The 18,048-nt window shown below is 43.1% G+C and overlaps 1 protein-coding gene across 1 annotated transcript in view; it reads right to left on the bottom strand.

Annotated features, from left to right (window-relative positions):
- Window positions 1–18,048, bottom strand: part of LOC115396690 (neural-cadherin) — a 124,725-nt gene that overhangs the window by 31,073 nt on the left and 75,604 nt on the right. Inside the window, exons 11-16 of the mRNA XM_030102674.1 lie at window positions 16,039–16,211; window positions 14,664–14,831; window positions 9,049–9,298; window positions 7,095–7,222; window positions 6,825–7,011; window positions 5,983–6,126 (exon numbers count right to left, since the gene is read on the bottom strand). Of these exons, the coding sequence (XP_029958534.1) occupies window positions 5,983–6,126; window positions 6,825–7,011; window positions 7,095–7,222; window positions 9,049–9,298; window positions 14,664–14,831; window positions 16,039–16,211 (1,050 nt within the window). The remainder of the gene's footprint in view (window positions 1–5,982; window positions 6,127–6,824; window positions 7,012–7,094; window positions 7,223–9,048; window positions 9,299–14,663; window positions 14,832–16,038; window positions 16,212–18,048) is intronic.

The raw sequence follows: 18,048 nt of genomic DNA, 5'->3' as shown, positions 1-18,048 counted from the left end.
TTTTTTTTTTTAAAAGCACAGCTTCCCACTGATTAGCTTCCACTTGTAGATCCCTCAAGAGACCAGCAACGAGAATCACGACCGCAGTAAAAAAAAAACAACAATTAATTATCTGCTGATTGTTGTAATTATTCAATTAGTGACGAGGAGGAAAATTAACCCCTCTTCTCCCTCTGTCGATTAAAAGCCTTGATTTTGTGGTCAATTTCTTCTCGGTAAATCAGCGGACTGGCTACCCAGTGAAACGCATCATGTAATCTCTTAAAGTCTTAAGAAGCATTCGGCGTATTACAGAAGATTACAAAACTACACGCCAATATTTCATGTGATAAGCACTATACTGTCGATCGGGTTGTTCCTTATTAGATGGACCACCACAGCAAGTCACTGCAACTCTAACCGCAGACTTCAGTTTTTACTATATTTTGGATATTTTGGCTTAAAACTCTTTATCTTTTCTTCACGGCAGTCTTAAATACGCCACAGTCATTCTAGAGATGCCATAGTGTGAGCAGCGTATCAAATGCAGTCCTCTAGAGTCGCCTGGGAGACTTTGCTTCATTTTTGTTACACATACTGGCCGACTTGGCTGTGGATAATAAGCCAGTAACCTTTCTGTCACTCCTTATCATCACGATCATCAGCTTCAGTGTGCACAGTAACGCCACTTCTGCTCGGAACATGTATGGACAATCACTCACACTCACGCACACGCCTCATTATCACTCAGCCTCACTGCAGTGGAAGGTGTTTGCGTGTGTTTACTAAACCCCCGGGCGACACTACTGAAACACCAAACTCAGCGGAATTCAGAAAAGAAGAAAAAAAAAAAAAAGCCTCTTGATCTCATTAGCAGACGCTCTTAGTTCGGCAAATTTTCCACTAGGAGGACCAAATGGATCCAGAAAACACGGCGGGTGACAAAAGCTGCTGCGCCTAATCAGCTTTAGGCTTTCGGGAGGGGGAGGAGGGGTAATCTAAACCCACCCCCTCAAAAAGCTCCCCTCCACCGCGTCTTTGATTACTCCGACAAACACCAAATCAAGCTGAAATGAATCGAGGAATTTTATAGTAGGGAGGCACTGGTGTGAGAGTGTGTGTGTGTGTGTGTGTGTGTGTGTGAGTCTCAGTGTTGTGGGGTCCTGAATTTGCTCCCACAATCGGGACTCATCCTCCTTATAGGGACAAATTCACACGTCCTCACAGTGTAGTTTCTGGGCGAAAACGTATTTTAAGATCAGAGCTGGGCTGCGTTAAGGTAAATTTGCCTGGTTTAGACTGAGTTTGCAGGGATGAATGGAAGGTGACGGTATGAAAACATGATCTGTCTGCTTGTGTACACCTGTTCGATCCACATTTTGGGCTCATAAATGGATTATTATGCTGATTCTTCTGTAATATCGCCAGAAAAATCCACTTTCCATCATACAAATGACTACGTTGTGCGTAAAAGTGAAGACATTTCAAAACCTTTCTGTGAGGCATTTATCAAAAACACTCCTCAGGGTGATATCTATAAGGTTTCCAAGCTTTTTAAAAGTGACAAGGGGGAAAAAGCATACATGTTTATTTTGTTAAAACTCTAGACTGAATACATTTCACAGAGGATTTCTGTAAAGGACTGAGAATATGGAGAACATGTTAGCTCCACTGTGCTCAGCTTCTTTGGGCATATGTTTGAAAACCGATCCCAGTTTTTAACATCAATATATGACTAATTAGAACAGTAATGGGTCAGTAGGAGATTAATGGAAGTCAACATAAAGTCCTCTGAAGTCATGCCGTGTGTGTGTGTGTGTGTGTGTGTGTGTGTGTGTGTGTGTGTGTGTGTGTGTGTGTGTGTGTTTTCCCCCCTGTAATTGTGTTTGTTTGACCTACAGTTTATACCTGGACCGAAGGTTACTGGTGCTTCAACACCTGTCAGGTCCAACAACAAACTGTGGTCATAAAGAATAACACACACACACACACACACACACACACACACACACCTACAACAACACACACACACACCTACACGAGCGGTGCCGCAGCAGCCAAGGTGATAGAGCGGTTACTGCAGTCAGAGGATAAAACCTTGGGTTCAATTTACTGCTCATCAGATCTCAAAGTAAAGCTTTCAGGACTTTGATTCTTTCACCTTTAGTAACCCTCACATAAATACACACACAGTCCATACCCATCACATACACGGGATAAACTGCGTGCAGCCAAACACACGAATGTCAGCAAGTCTATAGATAGCTTGAGGTTGCCTGTAGCCAAGAAACAATTTGCTTTACCAGTAAGTCAGCTTTGATTTTGCATATCTAATTATATGCACCCGATTTATCATATTTCTTCACAATATTTATAGTTCCGCCTCATTTCAAAAACATGAGCATGAACCAGAAAACACTGTGGCATCAAACATGTACCCCATTACCAGACCTTCTATCAACAAACAGCATTTGTAGACGACACATTTACTACTTTTCAGCTTCAGTTTCTTCCTGCAAGTTGGCACTGCCTGAGAGAACGGTCCGAGCAAACCTAAAGTTTCCGTGAAACATGAAGAGAAAAGGTTAATTGCTGTAAGTAATCAAGCCCTGCAGCACGAAGCAAAAACTATTGATTGTCTTAGCAAAATATCATTGTTTTTGTCCTGAACTGGCCTCTTACATGTGGATGTGAGCGTCTGATTGTCTCAAATGATGTAAATCTGCCTAAAATAGTCGTTTGGCATTGGCTCCAGCCCCCTAAGAGAGATGCTAAGTTAGGTCAAGCGGTATTGAGGATGGATGATGATAGCAAATGGCGTATAATTATTGGGATAGACTTCACATCAGCGTGGTTATTATAGCGTAAAACCAGAAAAGTAACAGAAATAACATTATCGTTGTCAGCAAACAAACGTCCTCCTGACGCACAGCTAATGCTGCAATCCACCGGTGGAAACCCTGAGATTACCCTCGTGCATATCTAGTGGGTTAATGATAAATATTCAGAAACGTGTGTAAGGCCACCCGCACACCGCTGCTCTCCTTGGTGCTGACTCAGCAGGGACCAAATCTTTCAGTTTTAGCTAATCTCAGTAAAACCCCCTGCTACCTGCCTGTTGGGAAGATTTAGAGGGTGTGCATTGGAGCTAAGATGGCTGGTTGTCTTTATCTGGATCCCTGCATGCTTTTGGGTTAAGGGGTGTTTGGTAATTACTACGACGAGACCCTGGTGAGACAGAAAACTTGGGGATAAAAAACATTTGGGAGGGAACGATCAGCAGTTTGCGATCTTAATATCTCATAATCCCGAGCTCAGCGTCTTCTGAAAGCTCTCAGGCTTCAGTCTGAAGGGGAATAAACACCAAATGTAAACAATTCCAGAGACAACGGTATAATAAAAACACAAAAAAAGATTAAAGACAGCTCCAAGATACGGTACGCTTAACTACCTTTAATGTAAAGAGCAGATTTAACAAATAATGAGATTCGGTAAAAACTTGAACGTAAACTGATTGACTTGTTGGTTAAAACGTGTTAAGATGAGCAGAAGTTGGAATGTTTTGTGAGTTCCGCTGCAGAGTGGTGTTTGACAATAAATGGGATCAACAGAAGCTCACCAGGCTCTACAGCCAGCATCGAACTGGTCTCAGACGCGTTTGCTCACTTTGCCTGTTTGCAGATCTCTCCTGATGCTTTTCCAGCTTTCTCACCAGCACATCTTACAGCTGCCTGCTCTCTCATCAAACTCCATTCAGTATTTTAAACTCATGATACAGGTTGTTTCATTCAAATGGAAAATCCAAACAACACATAACGTGTACCATGATTATTATTATTACTGTTTTTAGTACAGCGATTAAGCTGCAGATCAGTAAGGTCGTAGAAAAAACTTCTATGTGCTGCTAAAAAACAATGAAGCTCCTTTTAATTCTTTCGGGGGAGGACTGGCAGTGTTTTGTTAGTTTGGTCCTGTGCTGAGTCTTATTTCTCTGTCAAATAAATGGATTCATTCTGAAACGTGATCCCGCTAAGAGACGGAGTTTGGAGAAACGAGCCAAAATGAGATGAGTGATGGGAAGTCTGCTGAACTCCTGTGAGATTCGGGGTGAATCTGTAATACATCTAGGAGGCAGGCTGCGAATAGATCACACCGTACGAACGCAGATAGCAGTAATAAGAAGGGAGAAAAAAGGTTAAAGATTAAAATAACAAAAAATGAATAATGAGACGTAATTTTTTTTTCATTCACTTGCACTCTGGGCGAAGAAAAAACCTTGGAGGCTTCAAGCTGACGCCGACAGTCGTCATTAAGAACGAAAGCAAGACGCAAAGAGAGAGAGAGAGAGGCTCGTATTTTTGTTATTTTTTTTCCTCCCTTTTGCCTCCTGCTGCTTATTGGTTTAGAGCGGAGGAGGAAGAGGGATGAGGGACAAACACAAACAAAGAGACAAACATCAAAACTGTCGACCTCAAGGGAGCCGCAGCGCTCGCTAACGAGCAGTGACAGCCAGAGAAGAAGAAGAAGAGAGAGAGAGAGAGAGAGCTGGGGAGCAGAGGAGAGGAAAGAAGGACACCAAAAAAATTAACAAAATAGAAGAGATGCTGCAGAATAGAAGAGAAGAAAACATAAAGACCGTACTTTTTTTGTTTGCTACTTAAAGGTACAATGTTCCCAAGTAGATCGATCTTCTGATGAAATGTAAAACACAACAAAAACAAAATCTGAGAAGCTTACTGAATCTTCTTTTTATGACAAAACCAAACAAACAAAAAAACTGCATCAGTACTGCAAAGTTGCTACACATGATCAACTTCATGCTATTCAACACACTAACCTACGTTAAAAAGAATGTCTGTGTTAAGTTTTCTCAGGTTTCTCCAGGTGCTATCACCACCTAAAAACATGAACAATCATCTCAAACCAATCATCTTGGGAAGGCTCCGACAGATTCTATCAGCCTCATCAGTTTATTTCCTGCTCCGCGGTGTGCAACCTGGATTTCATAAACTTGGGCAATAACTTCTGTTGCTGCGTTTCACTGAATTGGAGGTGACAACCGCCGTGTACGAAGTTTAGGATGCACGAGGAACAATGTTATCTCTGTCTGTGTATGTCGCCGGTGCACTCAGGAAATGAATAAATGATGCATACCAAGAATGAAGCAGTTGTTCCTGTAAAATCTATTTATGGGCAAGAAATCTGTATGAGAGCAGACAGAGTGTGGACATGGTCCAGCGTTTCACCGCTTTATAAACCATATTTCTTTGCTGGTCACATAATTTTCGGCTGCATTTCTATCAGTTGTTAGTTGTTGTAGTGGGCGGAACCTGAATCTGGAAAGCAGCAATAAGACCTAAATACAGGTTTCTTTAAAGCTAGGAAAAGAAAAAGAAAACAAGTAGAATGGGTAGATCCATCCATCCATCCACTCATCCATCGATAAGGCAAATTGAAGACAAAGTAGAGAAGGAAAAAAAAAGAAAAAAAAGTGAAGATATGAGAAAAATAAGTTAACTTAATCAATAAAAGAAAAAAGGAAGAAAGTTTGATAAGAGTTGAAGAGGTTGCGGCGTATAGGAGAAGAAATAAAGAATAAGAAACTGCAATAAAGTGGAGGATAGAAAAAGAAAAAAAAAGGTTGAGGTAGAAGCCAAGAATCAGAATACAAGAGAAACAACAATGGCAGAAATGAAGAACGTGACAAAAAGAGACGACACAACAAAGCCGCATGAACAAAAAACAATCTTGATAAGAAAACAACAAAAAAGAAAATAGAAACTAATAAAACGCAGCAGCCTCACACTGTGCATCATTAGGAAAGCAGACCTGAGGAAGAAATGGTTCATGTCCCAAATTTCTCATCCAACGCTCCTCAGACTTTGATCAGCCTGTCTAAAGTTCACATGAAATCACGCTGGATCTGACTTCACGCTGCCTCCGCTAATAACGGCGGCAGCAGCAGCAGCAGAGCTTCCCTCACACAGGCGGCATCTGACTCACCTTCATCTTCGTCGTTGGCGGTGACGGTGATGAGGACGAAGCCCACCTCCTTGTCTTCCTCCACGCTCACCTCGTAGACGGGCTGGGCGAAGGCTGGAGCGTTGTCGTTGACGTCGGTGACGAAGATCCTGACGTAGGCCGTGTCTGAATGAAGAGACATTCCAGTGAAGAACATCCCTTCCAACGCTCCACTGACTCCATCCAGCCGTCTTCTACACCGCTTCATCCACCTCAGGGGGGCAAACACTCACTCACACACCTAATGCTAGTCTACAATCTTTCATTAGTGTCAAATGCATGTTTTGATATTAGAAAATACAATGCTTTATCAATCTAGTTAAATCACACTCATGTTAGAGCTGGAGAGAGTGAACCGGGTTCAATCAGGGCCAGTCGATTTCATTTATATAACCCAGCAGCCACATTTGCCTGAAGGGACTTTACAGTCCGTAGAGCACACAGTCCCTTTCTGGCTCCGGACCCATGATGGAGCTGAGGACAAACAGCGCGCTGAACATTTCATTCTTTGTCATGTAGAGTTAAGCGTTTGTTCAGAAAACAGGAGGACTGGGCACGAGACCAACAGCTGCGAGATTAGCGGACGGCTCGCTCTCTGCTGAGTGGAAAAGAAAAGAAGAACGGAGCACAATTTACTCTCACAGAGATGATTTTAACCCGCAATCAGCTCCGCAGGAGTTAATTGGTTGCGGTAATGGCCATGCGGTTGACCGATCAGCCGTCTGAGTTCATGAAAGGCGTGAAGAAGAGGGTGTACATACTGAATTGGTTCCTGACTGAGTAAATAAAACCTCGTGAGGTCTGTGCGTCTGAATGCGTGTTACCTGTGTTGGGCAGGCCCTGCTGGCCGTGCCGGGCCGACTCCGAGCCGTCCTGCGACTGCACCTCGATCAGATAGGAAGCTTTCTGCTCCCGATCGAAGGAGGCTCGGGTGGAGATGACGCCGGAGCGCGAGTCGATGCTGAAGAACTGAGAGTCGCCGCTCTCATCCCTCAGGATCACATAGTGAACCTGAGCAAGGCAGAGGGGGAAGCTGAAGCGGCGAAGGACGAAGCAGAGGTGGAGAAGAGCGTATCGATGTGTCTGTTTCTCACCATGCCGTGCAGACCAGAGTCCAGATCCGTAGCCAGAACCTGAGCCACCGAAGTGCCGATCTGAGCCCCCTCGGGGACCGTGGCCTCGTAGGTGGACGACAAGAAGAAAGGAACGTTGTCGTTCACATCTGGCGACAGAAACAAAGAGAAAAGGTTCAGCAGAAAGGAAAAAAAAAAAAAAAAACATCTTTTGTTTTCCTAAAATTGCCATTTTTCTTCTTGCGGGTCCTGGCAGGAGAATTCATACAGCCTGTCATGTCCATGAAAGCTGATTAAATTGGATTAAAAAGTGACAGATAAACAAAAAAAAAATGAGGAAGCGGAAAGAGGATGAAATAAACAATGAAGGGAAAAAAAGAAAGGTGAGACAATAGTCACAGAGGGAATATAAATGCTGGGTGAAATAAATGTGGATGTCGAGTAAAGAAGACAAAAGGAGAGAAAAACAGACAAAAACTGGGTTTAAAAGTCTGTGGTCTGAAGTCTATCAAAAAGTGAAGTTGGACTGTGTCTCCGCTCACTAATGAAAACTGAGTTATTAGCAGGGAATTATCCTCCAAACACCCTGAAGAGTCCACAAAGCAGCTTGTCAGCTCACTTTCAAGCTCCGCTAAGCCAATTAGAGCGTCCGATGTGGGTTTGTTCAAAGCCAATCAAAGTCAGGAAGTGTTTTCTCCTCTCCGCTTCTCTCCACCCGCCTACAGATGCTGATTGGGAAATGAGTCACTGTTAAAGCGAGGCGGCGTGGAGCTCGCACCGCCAGCCACCGCTGTTTTCTTCTTTTCTCTCTCTGTCACAGAAGACCAGGGAAATGAATTGCACTTTATTACTCTCTGTCCCCGCCGTTTTCCAGCGCCGCTGCTTGTTACGGCTCCGTCTGGATTGCTCGCTGATGGCTTCTTTTACTCCTGCTGGTCAGAGCTGAGGGGAGATGTTTTATAATCTGAAAACTGCTCCTGGAGAGGCGGATCGGTTCAGCTAAAAGTGTAAGGACCTCAGAAGAAAGCATGAAGAGTGAAATTTTATTCTTCTGCTGGGTTTCTGTTCCAAAATAAATAACAATGATTTTTTTTTTTTTAATCATAGAAGCAGTACATCCCACAGTATAGTATTATATTATTCACCTGAACATGTACACTGAACATTTCACTCTGTAGTTACTAGATTTTTAATATTCTATTAATATTCTATTCTGTGTGGAGCGATGTTGACAGCAACTGACAGCAGGAAAACATATTATTTCAATGAAAACTTTTTCAAATAGAATATCGGAATAAAATTTAAAGGTATGTAATGAATAAAAAAAAAAATACATTTCAGACAAAGAATAGACAAATTTAAAATACAGTAGCATCTCAAAGATTTGAATACAAGGCAACAGTAAAGAAAGGAAATTTGTTGCACAGAAACTGATAAATTTCATTGCCTTTATGTTTTTTGCACAGGTGATGAAAATCAAAAGCACTTAGCGTATCAGACTGTTTCATGAGAATCGATGATTTGGGGATGGGGATCAATGCTTGAATCTCTGTGGCCTATATGCTATGAAAGTAGGAATAAGAAAAGTATTTTTGTAATGAGGAACATTTAAAACATGTCGCAAAACTCTGAGTTTGACTGGTACAACAGCAGCAGGCAGAATATAAAGACTTTCAAAGTAAAAGCCTTGAAGTTTACATTGTCCAGGGATCCTGAAAGCTAATAAAAACAAAAGATTTTCCAAATAAAGAAACCAACAACAACAAAATACTTAAGAGATGGAGGCTTTGATTGACTGAAAATTAAATTTTTTTTTCTTTTCTTCTCAGTTTTGCTGATGAAGTAGTGGAAAAGAAACATTTCGCTTCATTGTGACAAACACAATGTGAGCAGAAGAGGATGAATGTGGACCACACCGCCTGACCGGTTTTAAAAAACCTTGAAGAAAAACCATCAAGCCCTGGTCTTAACTCACCCGTTACGTTCACGTAGACGGTGGTGAAGGAGGCGAGCGGCACCGCAGCCACGTTCTGCACGCGCACCCTCAGCGTGAAGAAGCGCGTGGTCTCGTAATCGAGGTTCTCGGCCACCAGGATGGACGCCGAGCCGTCCGCCCGGTTGGGTTTGATGTAAAAGCGCACGGGCATGTTGGTCTCCGGCACCTGGCCCTCCTCCAGGTTGTAGGTCACTCGAGGGTCGCCCAGAGGAGACGTCGCCTTGATGGTCTGGTGGGAAACGGGGAGGATTAGAGGCAAACTGGAGAAGAGGGTTGAGCCATTCAAGAGGCGGAAAACAAGCAGCTTGACAAGAAAGGACAGGGGGAAATATATGAGCGTCGCACACACCTGGGGAGAGCAGGGTTAGCTGGCAAATGAGGCTTCACTGACATGGTGAGTGATACCGACTCCATGCAGTCAGGGAGAGCTTCCTGAGATTAAGAGCCACTACTCTGTGATTCACAACATACAACAATTAAACCTGAAACTGAAAAGAAAAAAGCCTGTGGTCTCCTCCACGAGTCGCGGCTGAATGACAGCTCAGGGTTACGGTCAGCAAAAGGGAGATATACACCACATTAGGCAGGGGAGTCTATATTTTTGGATGATCTCTGGAAAAATAAAAAGGTCACATTGATTTTGAACTTATTAAATGATTATTGAGTGAGAGAAATAGCCAAATTCACTCAAACCCCCTGCACAAGATTCCTGACATACCGCTATCAGAAGAGTTTGGGGTGTCAGAGAGGCCGTAGCCATGTAAGATGTCGCTGTGAGCCTTTGCAGACATGTTGTGTTACAATAAAAGCATGGATGATGGATGAATGGTCAAAAGACGGCAAGATTTTTTTCAGTTTATTGCCTTACTCCATTACTAAATTTATAGAAACATACGGTATGTTTATTCCTGAATCTGGAACTTTTATAATGCATCAAGCCCAAGAAGACTCTGCAGTTGTCCGCAGTGACATCGTGTTATCACGCAGCTGTTAGCGAGGACAGCAGAGTCGTTCGTCTTCATAACGGCTTCAACGGCTTCCAGATCCATAAACCATAACACTCACCAGGAAAACGACACTCTAAAATACACAACCGCATTTCAAAGAATGCAGCGTTTCAACGGTCAGCGCCGCATCTCAGCCCTTCTATGGAAACGAAACAGTGAAAACTCCAGGACGTTTCGAAGATACCTAAAAAGGTTTCAGTTTCAGATTTGTTGACGTTTTTCTGTGCGTGATTTTTTTTTTTTTTTTTACAGACAATGTGGAAGTGTGTGTATGTGTGTCCACTGTCAGCAAAGCTTTTAAGACTTGTGTCTTTTCTCTTGGCAGCACAATGAGCTGACCAGAAAGAGAGAGAGAGACAGAGAGAGAGAGAGAGAGAGAGTGTGTGAGAGAGAGAGAGAGAGAGAGGGAGGGAGGGAGGGAGTGCTTCAAATACTTCTGCTGTAGAGACAAAAGTCTGTTTCCACTCTTCACAATGAAGACTTCAGTAAAGCTTTGAAATGATGTTTTTTTCAAGGAAGTTATCAGAATCAACATAACAGTGTGTGAGATGATCTAGGTGTGTGTGGAAAAACAAGAGCTCAGACACAGCTTTTGTCTCTCCAGGCTTAAAACTCAACACGGCCTTTGTGATCTTGCTCAACTGTATTGATTGTACTGCTTCAGTTGAGTAACGTTTCGCCACTTTACAGTTATCAACAATAAGAAGCAGACTGTGCACCGACATTTCGTTCTACCTTCAGAGTTCACTGCATTTGTCTGAATTAATTAAGCATACTTACTCTAGACTTAACCATGCATGTCTAACTTGACCTCAAGTCAACCCTAACCGTCAAACCATTTAACCATTTCGTTGTGATGGCGAAGTGTTTTTTGGCAAACACAAGTCCCCACAATGGAGGTCTGCAAGTATTTCTATCCAGTCCAGTAATATTTTTTTCCTTATAACGTCTTTACCTCAGCAAATTATCCCACAATAAAGACCCCAGTTCATCAGAAGGGAACTTCATGCCAGATTCTGATTGTTTTTATTATCATAGTTGATTCAAACTCAGACTGAACACATCTGACAGTTACACTTGCTGGAACTGACAGAGACGATCACTGAGCAGCAGGCTGGGTGCAGGACCAGGTCAACAATCCATCTGATCAAAAAGAAAATGCTTTTTTTTTTTAATGGTGGACATGGTGAGGTCTTACTCTGAAAGATAAAAAGGCCAAGGCGCCTCTGAACATCTCCAAAAGCCGTCGCGACAACCAGAGGTAACATGTTTCGCCTGAGTGAGAAACGCTGTCCACCCAACTCAAACATCAAAAACCTCTCAGCTTCTCTCTTCCAGTGACCACAGCGGCTGCAGCGCGGCGCTCTTTCATGTCTCTACGAGCCACCGAGCGTGTTGGGAGGACGACTTGATCTCACAGAGGAACGAAACGAGCTTCTGAGCCGACATAAGTCGTGAACGTTAGCGCTCAGATAACACGATGAACCGAGTTTATTCTTAAAACAGTAGCCTGCTAAGACTGTATCATCAGCTCTAAGCCTGATCGCTCCCCGGCCGTCCATCTCGCAGGTGAGGAGTCGTGTCAGGACGCGGCGGTGCGCGCAGCGCGCTTCAGCCTCGCAGCGGGCCGAGGCGCTGGAATCAGCACTAATGAGAAATCGTCTCATTAAACATCAGCGCGGCGCGCTGAAGCCAAGCCGATCGGTGTCTGCCATCTTCTCCCACACAGATTAACGCCTGTGGAGATATCGCGGCAGATCACTCTCAGCTGGTGCGGCCGGCGCTGCGAATGATTCAGCAGCTGGAATACAGATCATCCTGTCAACTTCTCATGCAAACAGTTGGCAGTCAGCTGGAAGGGGTGGAGGGGGGCCGTTAAGGTCAGGAGGAGTTTTATATGTCACAGTTTCCCTCAACTTGCATGTGATAATTATGCTTTTGATGGCTGCTTTGATTATATATCTTCCAAATGCACGCGGCAGAAGCGTCTGATTACCTCATTTATTTAGTTTAATTAGAGCAAGGAAGACACAAATCAAGGAAAAGAACGACAGAGACAGCCTTGTTTAGAGCCTCAATCAATCCACGCCTTTAATGTTCCACTTTAACGCAACCGAAATCACAATAAAGCCCCCATTTGCATATTTTTGTAATAAAATAAACTAAAATGCATGTTAGTGACAGCAGCTGTGCTGTAAGATTGGTGAGACTGACATTTAAAGTGAGTGATCACGGAGGAAGCTGCTCTCCATCTGCCTGGTGACTTCTGGATCGGCTATCTGCCGTCTTTCATCACACAATCCGTGAATCAATGACTAGTTTTACTCACGTTACCTGTTACTGCAAAGAAAAAGTACGTTGTGACTTAGAAAAGTAAGGAGAAAAGGACTTCAATCAGTGTTTTGTTCTGAATCTAAATACATTTGAAAACCGAAAACCAAGAAAAAAGCAAGAAGACAGTTGAGATAAACTATGGAGTGCAGACTGGTGTGATCAGGGTTAGTTTTAGGCTACAAATGCATCACAGTTAAAACAGCTAAATGTTGATAGAGGAGCAGGTTAGATCAGAACTAATCCGACACTTCTACAAGCTAACAGGAGTCGCTAATGCTACAGCTAACCATTGTCTCAACGGAGAGGACCGAGAGAGACAGCGGCACTGCAGCTTTACAACTGCTGCCAGTACTTTTAAAAGTACAGTATGTGTACAACAGAACAGACTTAAGCCATCGGGAGTTAATTTGTTTAATGTCTGGATCAAAAACCAATTATATTTAAAGTTCTTGAGTGTCACTAAGATTAGAAAGAAACCTGAGAGTCAATCCATTGCTATTATAAGATAAAAATCCCACATGAGCAGGTGATGACTACATCTTATTGATATTGAGATTTAACACACGCGCACACACACACACACACACACACACACACACACACACACACACACACACACACACACACACACACACACACACCACACACACACACACACACACACACACACACACACACACACACACACACACACAAACACCTCAGCAGCGTCTCCATCCCTCCACCTCATTAACAATGTGATTAACAGACCTTATTAGGCCTGCTAAATTTAAAACAACAGTTCCTCCTCAGTGCAATTAACTGCAGGGGAGGGAGGAGGAGGAGGAGGAGGAGGAAGAGGAGGAGGAGGAAACACCTAGATGATAGAACATCTTCCTCCAAACAGTTTGGGCCTTCCATGGTCAGTTTATTATCACTCATCCAAACATTTCTACCGATGCTGTGTGAGCATCTTCTTCAGCTGCTTTCACCTCTAGAGTGTGACTGAGTGAATGGGTGAATGTGGCGAATCATGAAAAGTGCGCTGAGCCTGCTGGAGCGGTGAAATGTATTAAATACATAAAGCAAATTTTTCATCCATCCTCTGCTTGAAGTATCAAGTTTATTTCATTTCTGTTCACAATAAATCTTGCAAAAACAGCAGAATATGGAATTAGCTTGTCTGTCTTTCTATACTGTACTGCTTTTTTCTCCCCTATTTGACTCCCTCACCTCCCACCGTCTCCCCAGCCCTCCTCCCTCCGCCATACAGCCCCTGTCAGGTTAAACACAGTAATTAGACGTCTGTTTTTCCGAGGTGATGAGAGTCCATTGTGATGCTCCGACGGCAGGTGTAATTTTCTCCCTCTCTTCAATCATCTCTGACAGATGAAGCTGTGGGTGGAACAACTTCCAATCACTGTCATCATCTCCACGGCCACCATTTTCAGTCTTTTCAGTGAAAAACAGGTCAAAAAAGGAGCGCGGAGAGAGCAACAAACTTCACGTACACACGGAGACTCACACACACGCGCACTAACACACCCTACAACTATTTGAAAAACTGACTAACCTCCATGAAATCGAGCAGCTGGAGGGTAAAAACTCCTCCACCTTCTAAACCAGCGGCTTAGGAAAAGAGAGCAAATTAGGATGGAGGGATCAAAAGACTAACAAAATCACCAGAGGTATACAAGGGAGCGTGTGCGTGTGTGTGTGTGTGTGTGTGTGTGTGTTCGTTGTAGTGAGTCAGGTGAGAAAGACTCGGGGCGGGTTTGTTGTTTGCTCGGCAGAAAATGTTTGGCGGTGCTCGGCTAAACGTGCTGACACAGAGAGACGGAGAGAGAGGGACGGATGAGTGAAAGAGAGGAGAGGGAGGGAGGATGGAGAAGAAGAAGAAGAAGAAGAAGAAAGAGCGTCTCCGGCCTCCTCCGGGTGTTCTGCACAGACATGAAGAGGGATGTAAATGAAAGAGGAGTGTTTTGCCGCTGCTGGGCTGGAATATTCCTCTCTCTTTCGTGTGTCTCCTGCCCTCCTCGTCCACGTCTCTCTCCGAGCGGCATAAACCCGTCAGAACAGACGGGCCGGCTTCACTTTCCTCATCAGCAACATTTCAGGAAAATCAAAGTCAGTTTTACTCCACTGAAAGAACACGAGGCTGCTGAAAAAGGTTTATTACCTTCAGCTGTGTTTAAGTCAAAAAGCTTTTCAGAGGTTTCCATGTGTTTGAAGAAACACTTCACAAATAATAATAAAACGGGCGCACTGACTCACCACGATCTTGGCGTCCCGGACGGTGTTTTCCGGCACGGTCACCCAGTACTCGGACTGCTCCCAGTGCGGCGGCTGGTTGTGGACGTTGGTGATGATGACGGTCAGCTCCACGGAGCTGCTTCGATTTCCTCCATCTGACGCCACGATCCTCTGGTTGATCCTGGACGTCTGCAGCCGGGATGAACGGGGAATGATCAAAATGAAGAAATACAAACCTCGGCAACGGTTCTATCGGCAAGTATGCGTCTGTGAGGGAAAAGCTCGCAGCTAAATCACAAGTATAATCACATCCGTGATTCTAAAACGACACAAATAAATAAATAATCTCAATACAAGTAGCTATTTCTCATTTTTCAGTTTCTAATTCTGTGAAAACTCCAATGAAAAATGATTATAGGGGAAATGCTCGCTGAGTAAATCATCACAGAAAGTCAATTGATACACTTTTAAGACTTCAACAGTTACACTTTTTTCACTCTTCCCCATTTTATAACTGAATAAATTATATCACATTACATTGTAAAAATGTGTATTCCAATTATAAAAAATTAAGAAACCCACCCATGAATTATTCTAATCTTGTTTTTCTTGCAAAAGAAAATCAGAAAACAAGAATGGCTGCTGAGAAAAATAGAAACCTCTGTCTCTTCTGACTTGTGATTTTGAAGAAATCACTTATGTTTTCAAAACTTTTTATCAAACAACTGCCGAGACAAGCTTGTCATGATCGTTATATTATGGATGACAAGTTGAGATGTTCAAAAGTCACTACTAATGGTCAAACAGCTGTTAAACAGGTTTGAAAAGGAGCTAAACAACTGTAAATTAAGCAAAAATCAAAGCAGAGAGAAACAGACAATGTTTAATTGTTGATCTTTGATTGTTCTTCAAAAGGGAATAAAGAATGTGGATATGGGTAAATTTCCCTTTGCTGAATTATTGATTGAAGTGCTTTTAAAAGGGAAATGAGAGGCAGAAGGACCGAGATGAGACGACAGTGACAGAAGAACAGACAGCATCATTCATAGCGGGCGAATTCGCGTCGTTGTGGATTTTCAGATTGACTTTGTGAGGCTGTACAAAGAAAAAAATACACACAAGCACACAGATGGCAACCATTAAAGATTTAAGACAACAGTGTGTTTGATGCATCTCTCTTCTCACAGCGGAGCAACAGAAAAGCAGCCGCCACTGGAAACAGCCTTTGTGACCCCACAACCCCACGAGTCTGAGATTGTTACTATACGCTACCTGCGCAGTAACAGATTGGTTTATGTTCACGTATTATTAAATACTTCTCCCGATTGTGCTGATAAAATGATAAAACGTCTGGATGGATGGGTGTTAGGGTGTGACACGCCTGTGTATTTCTGACCTGTGAAATCGGGTAGTTGACATACACCCAGCCGGTGCTGGGGTTGATGTGCAGGTAAGCCGGTTTCTGATTGGACAGCGAGTAGGTGATGGCGGCGTTGCTCCCCTGGTCATCATCGTGCGCCGCCGCTCGCAGGAAGCTAGTTCCCACTGGAGTGTCCTCTCTCAGGAAGTCTGACAGGGAGCAGAGATAAGCTGTCAGACGGGGGACGAAACGCGACGTAGAACCTTCAGAGATGATCACTGGGAGAAAAATTGTATGTCATAAATTTGTTTCAGAAGTTGGTTAAAGTTGGACCTCAAAAGAGAAACCCACAGTCATTTTTCAGATTCTGGCTTGTGCCGAGGCGTGAATACTAAATTTCATTAGAATTGACTGAACGCAGTATAACATCATGTTCTGTGATGGTAAGCAGATATTATAATAATGGGAGTGCGGCGTTATGTTGTGTCAGCAGTGTGTCACCTCATTTTGTCATTTCTGGGTCTCACTCTGCAAAGTCAACAGATGCATTTTTAAATTTATGAATATAACCTCCAATCCTGCTGACGGTGACGCGTGTCAGCGCTGATCAGACAACAAAAACAACCAACACGGAGGGGGGGGGCGGGCTGGCTGCCGCATTTCCCTTTGTAATCCTGCATTTCAAGCATTGTGTCAATAATAATGTCCGCATCACATTTGTGCTTTTCTCTGGATACATTTCATCTGAATAATCACGGCAGATCCTGCTGAGTCTAATGTGTTTCACATTAAAAGAAACAACTGAAACAACCAGGGGGAGCAAACATGGGATTTGTCTGCCTTCCAGAGTTGTTTGCTACAAACGGTGCAGCTTCGATCATGATATGGTGGATAGAGCTGCAACTTTATCCACCCGATTTAATCATGTCTATTAAAAGCAGTGTGCACGTATATCAGTGGGGTTAAGGCTGAGGTAACTCCAACTTTTTGTCAGGAACTCCATCTTGAAAAAGTTATAAAAGTTGCTCAATTAATGACCGTTTATTATTTGAACTTGAGATTCAAGAACAATTTTGTATTGAAGATATTTAAAATAATGTAACTATTTCATCTCAGTAACACCACTACTAACACTGCCTTGTCAAAATCATATAATTTATCAATATCAACATCATTATTCCTATATTTCCACTTTGTATTTCAAAAACACAAGCTGCTGAGAAAATTGTTGTGAATGAATCAATTCAACGTAAAAATAGTAATATGATAGAAACAGCTTGAATTCTGAAGATTCATTTGTTTAAAAGTTCAAATGTAATTGGTATGATACATTTCCATCAAGTAACATTAGTCCAAAACCAAATCTAGCATCATGCCAAAAAGCATCATGTAAGCCAAGTTAAGAGTCTTTTCTCCTCTTCACATCTCTAGAAAAGCTGTAATCAGCTGAATCCTTCCCTCCTTCCTCCAGTTCCAGTCTGTCACCCTCACTCTCTCCATGTCTGTAACAGCACATCTGTATTCATGACAGCATTTGAAGTAAGTTTGCTCCATGTTAGCGATGCTTTCTGTTCCCCTCTGTGCAGGAAAATACAAAATATTTTCCAAAACTAGTTTTACACCTACATTAAATTCGTATTACTTTTATGTTCACAGGCAAGAGAAAGTTGTTTCTGCTGCCAGAGGACACTGTTTGCTATACAGTAAACAGACTTCCCTGGGGGAGTGCAGAAATCAGAATATGTTGCAGCTAATAGAAAGTAAAGACAGGAAAGAAGAAAACACACCCGAGAGCTGCTGATCATGCTGTCCCTGAAGCCCCAAACCTCTGCACAGCACTGCATGTGGATAAAGGCCTTAAGATACATAACAAGCAGGCTAAACAAGAGGTGGTTTCCATCTCATTTCCTTCATCTGTGCAGGAAGGCTCCCTCAACATTCACACGTTCACCGGCGGTAAATGAATGCATGTCCCAGAAACATTTCAATCTGCCTGTTAAATAGTTAATGAGCCACTCTGTGCGTTTCCCTAATCGGACGAAGAGA

This window comes from Salarias fasciatus, chromosome 11 (genome assembly GCF_902148845.1).
Source record: "Salarias fasciatus chromosome 11, fSalaFa1.1, whole genome shotgun sequence".
Lineage (NCBI taxonomy): Eukaryota > Metazoa > Chordata > Actinopteri > Blenniiformes > Blenniidae > Salarias > Salarias fasciatus.
Note: the sequence above shows the minus strand (reverse complement) of the source record. Positions and strands in the feature narration are given on the sequence as shown.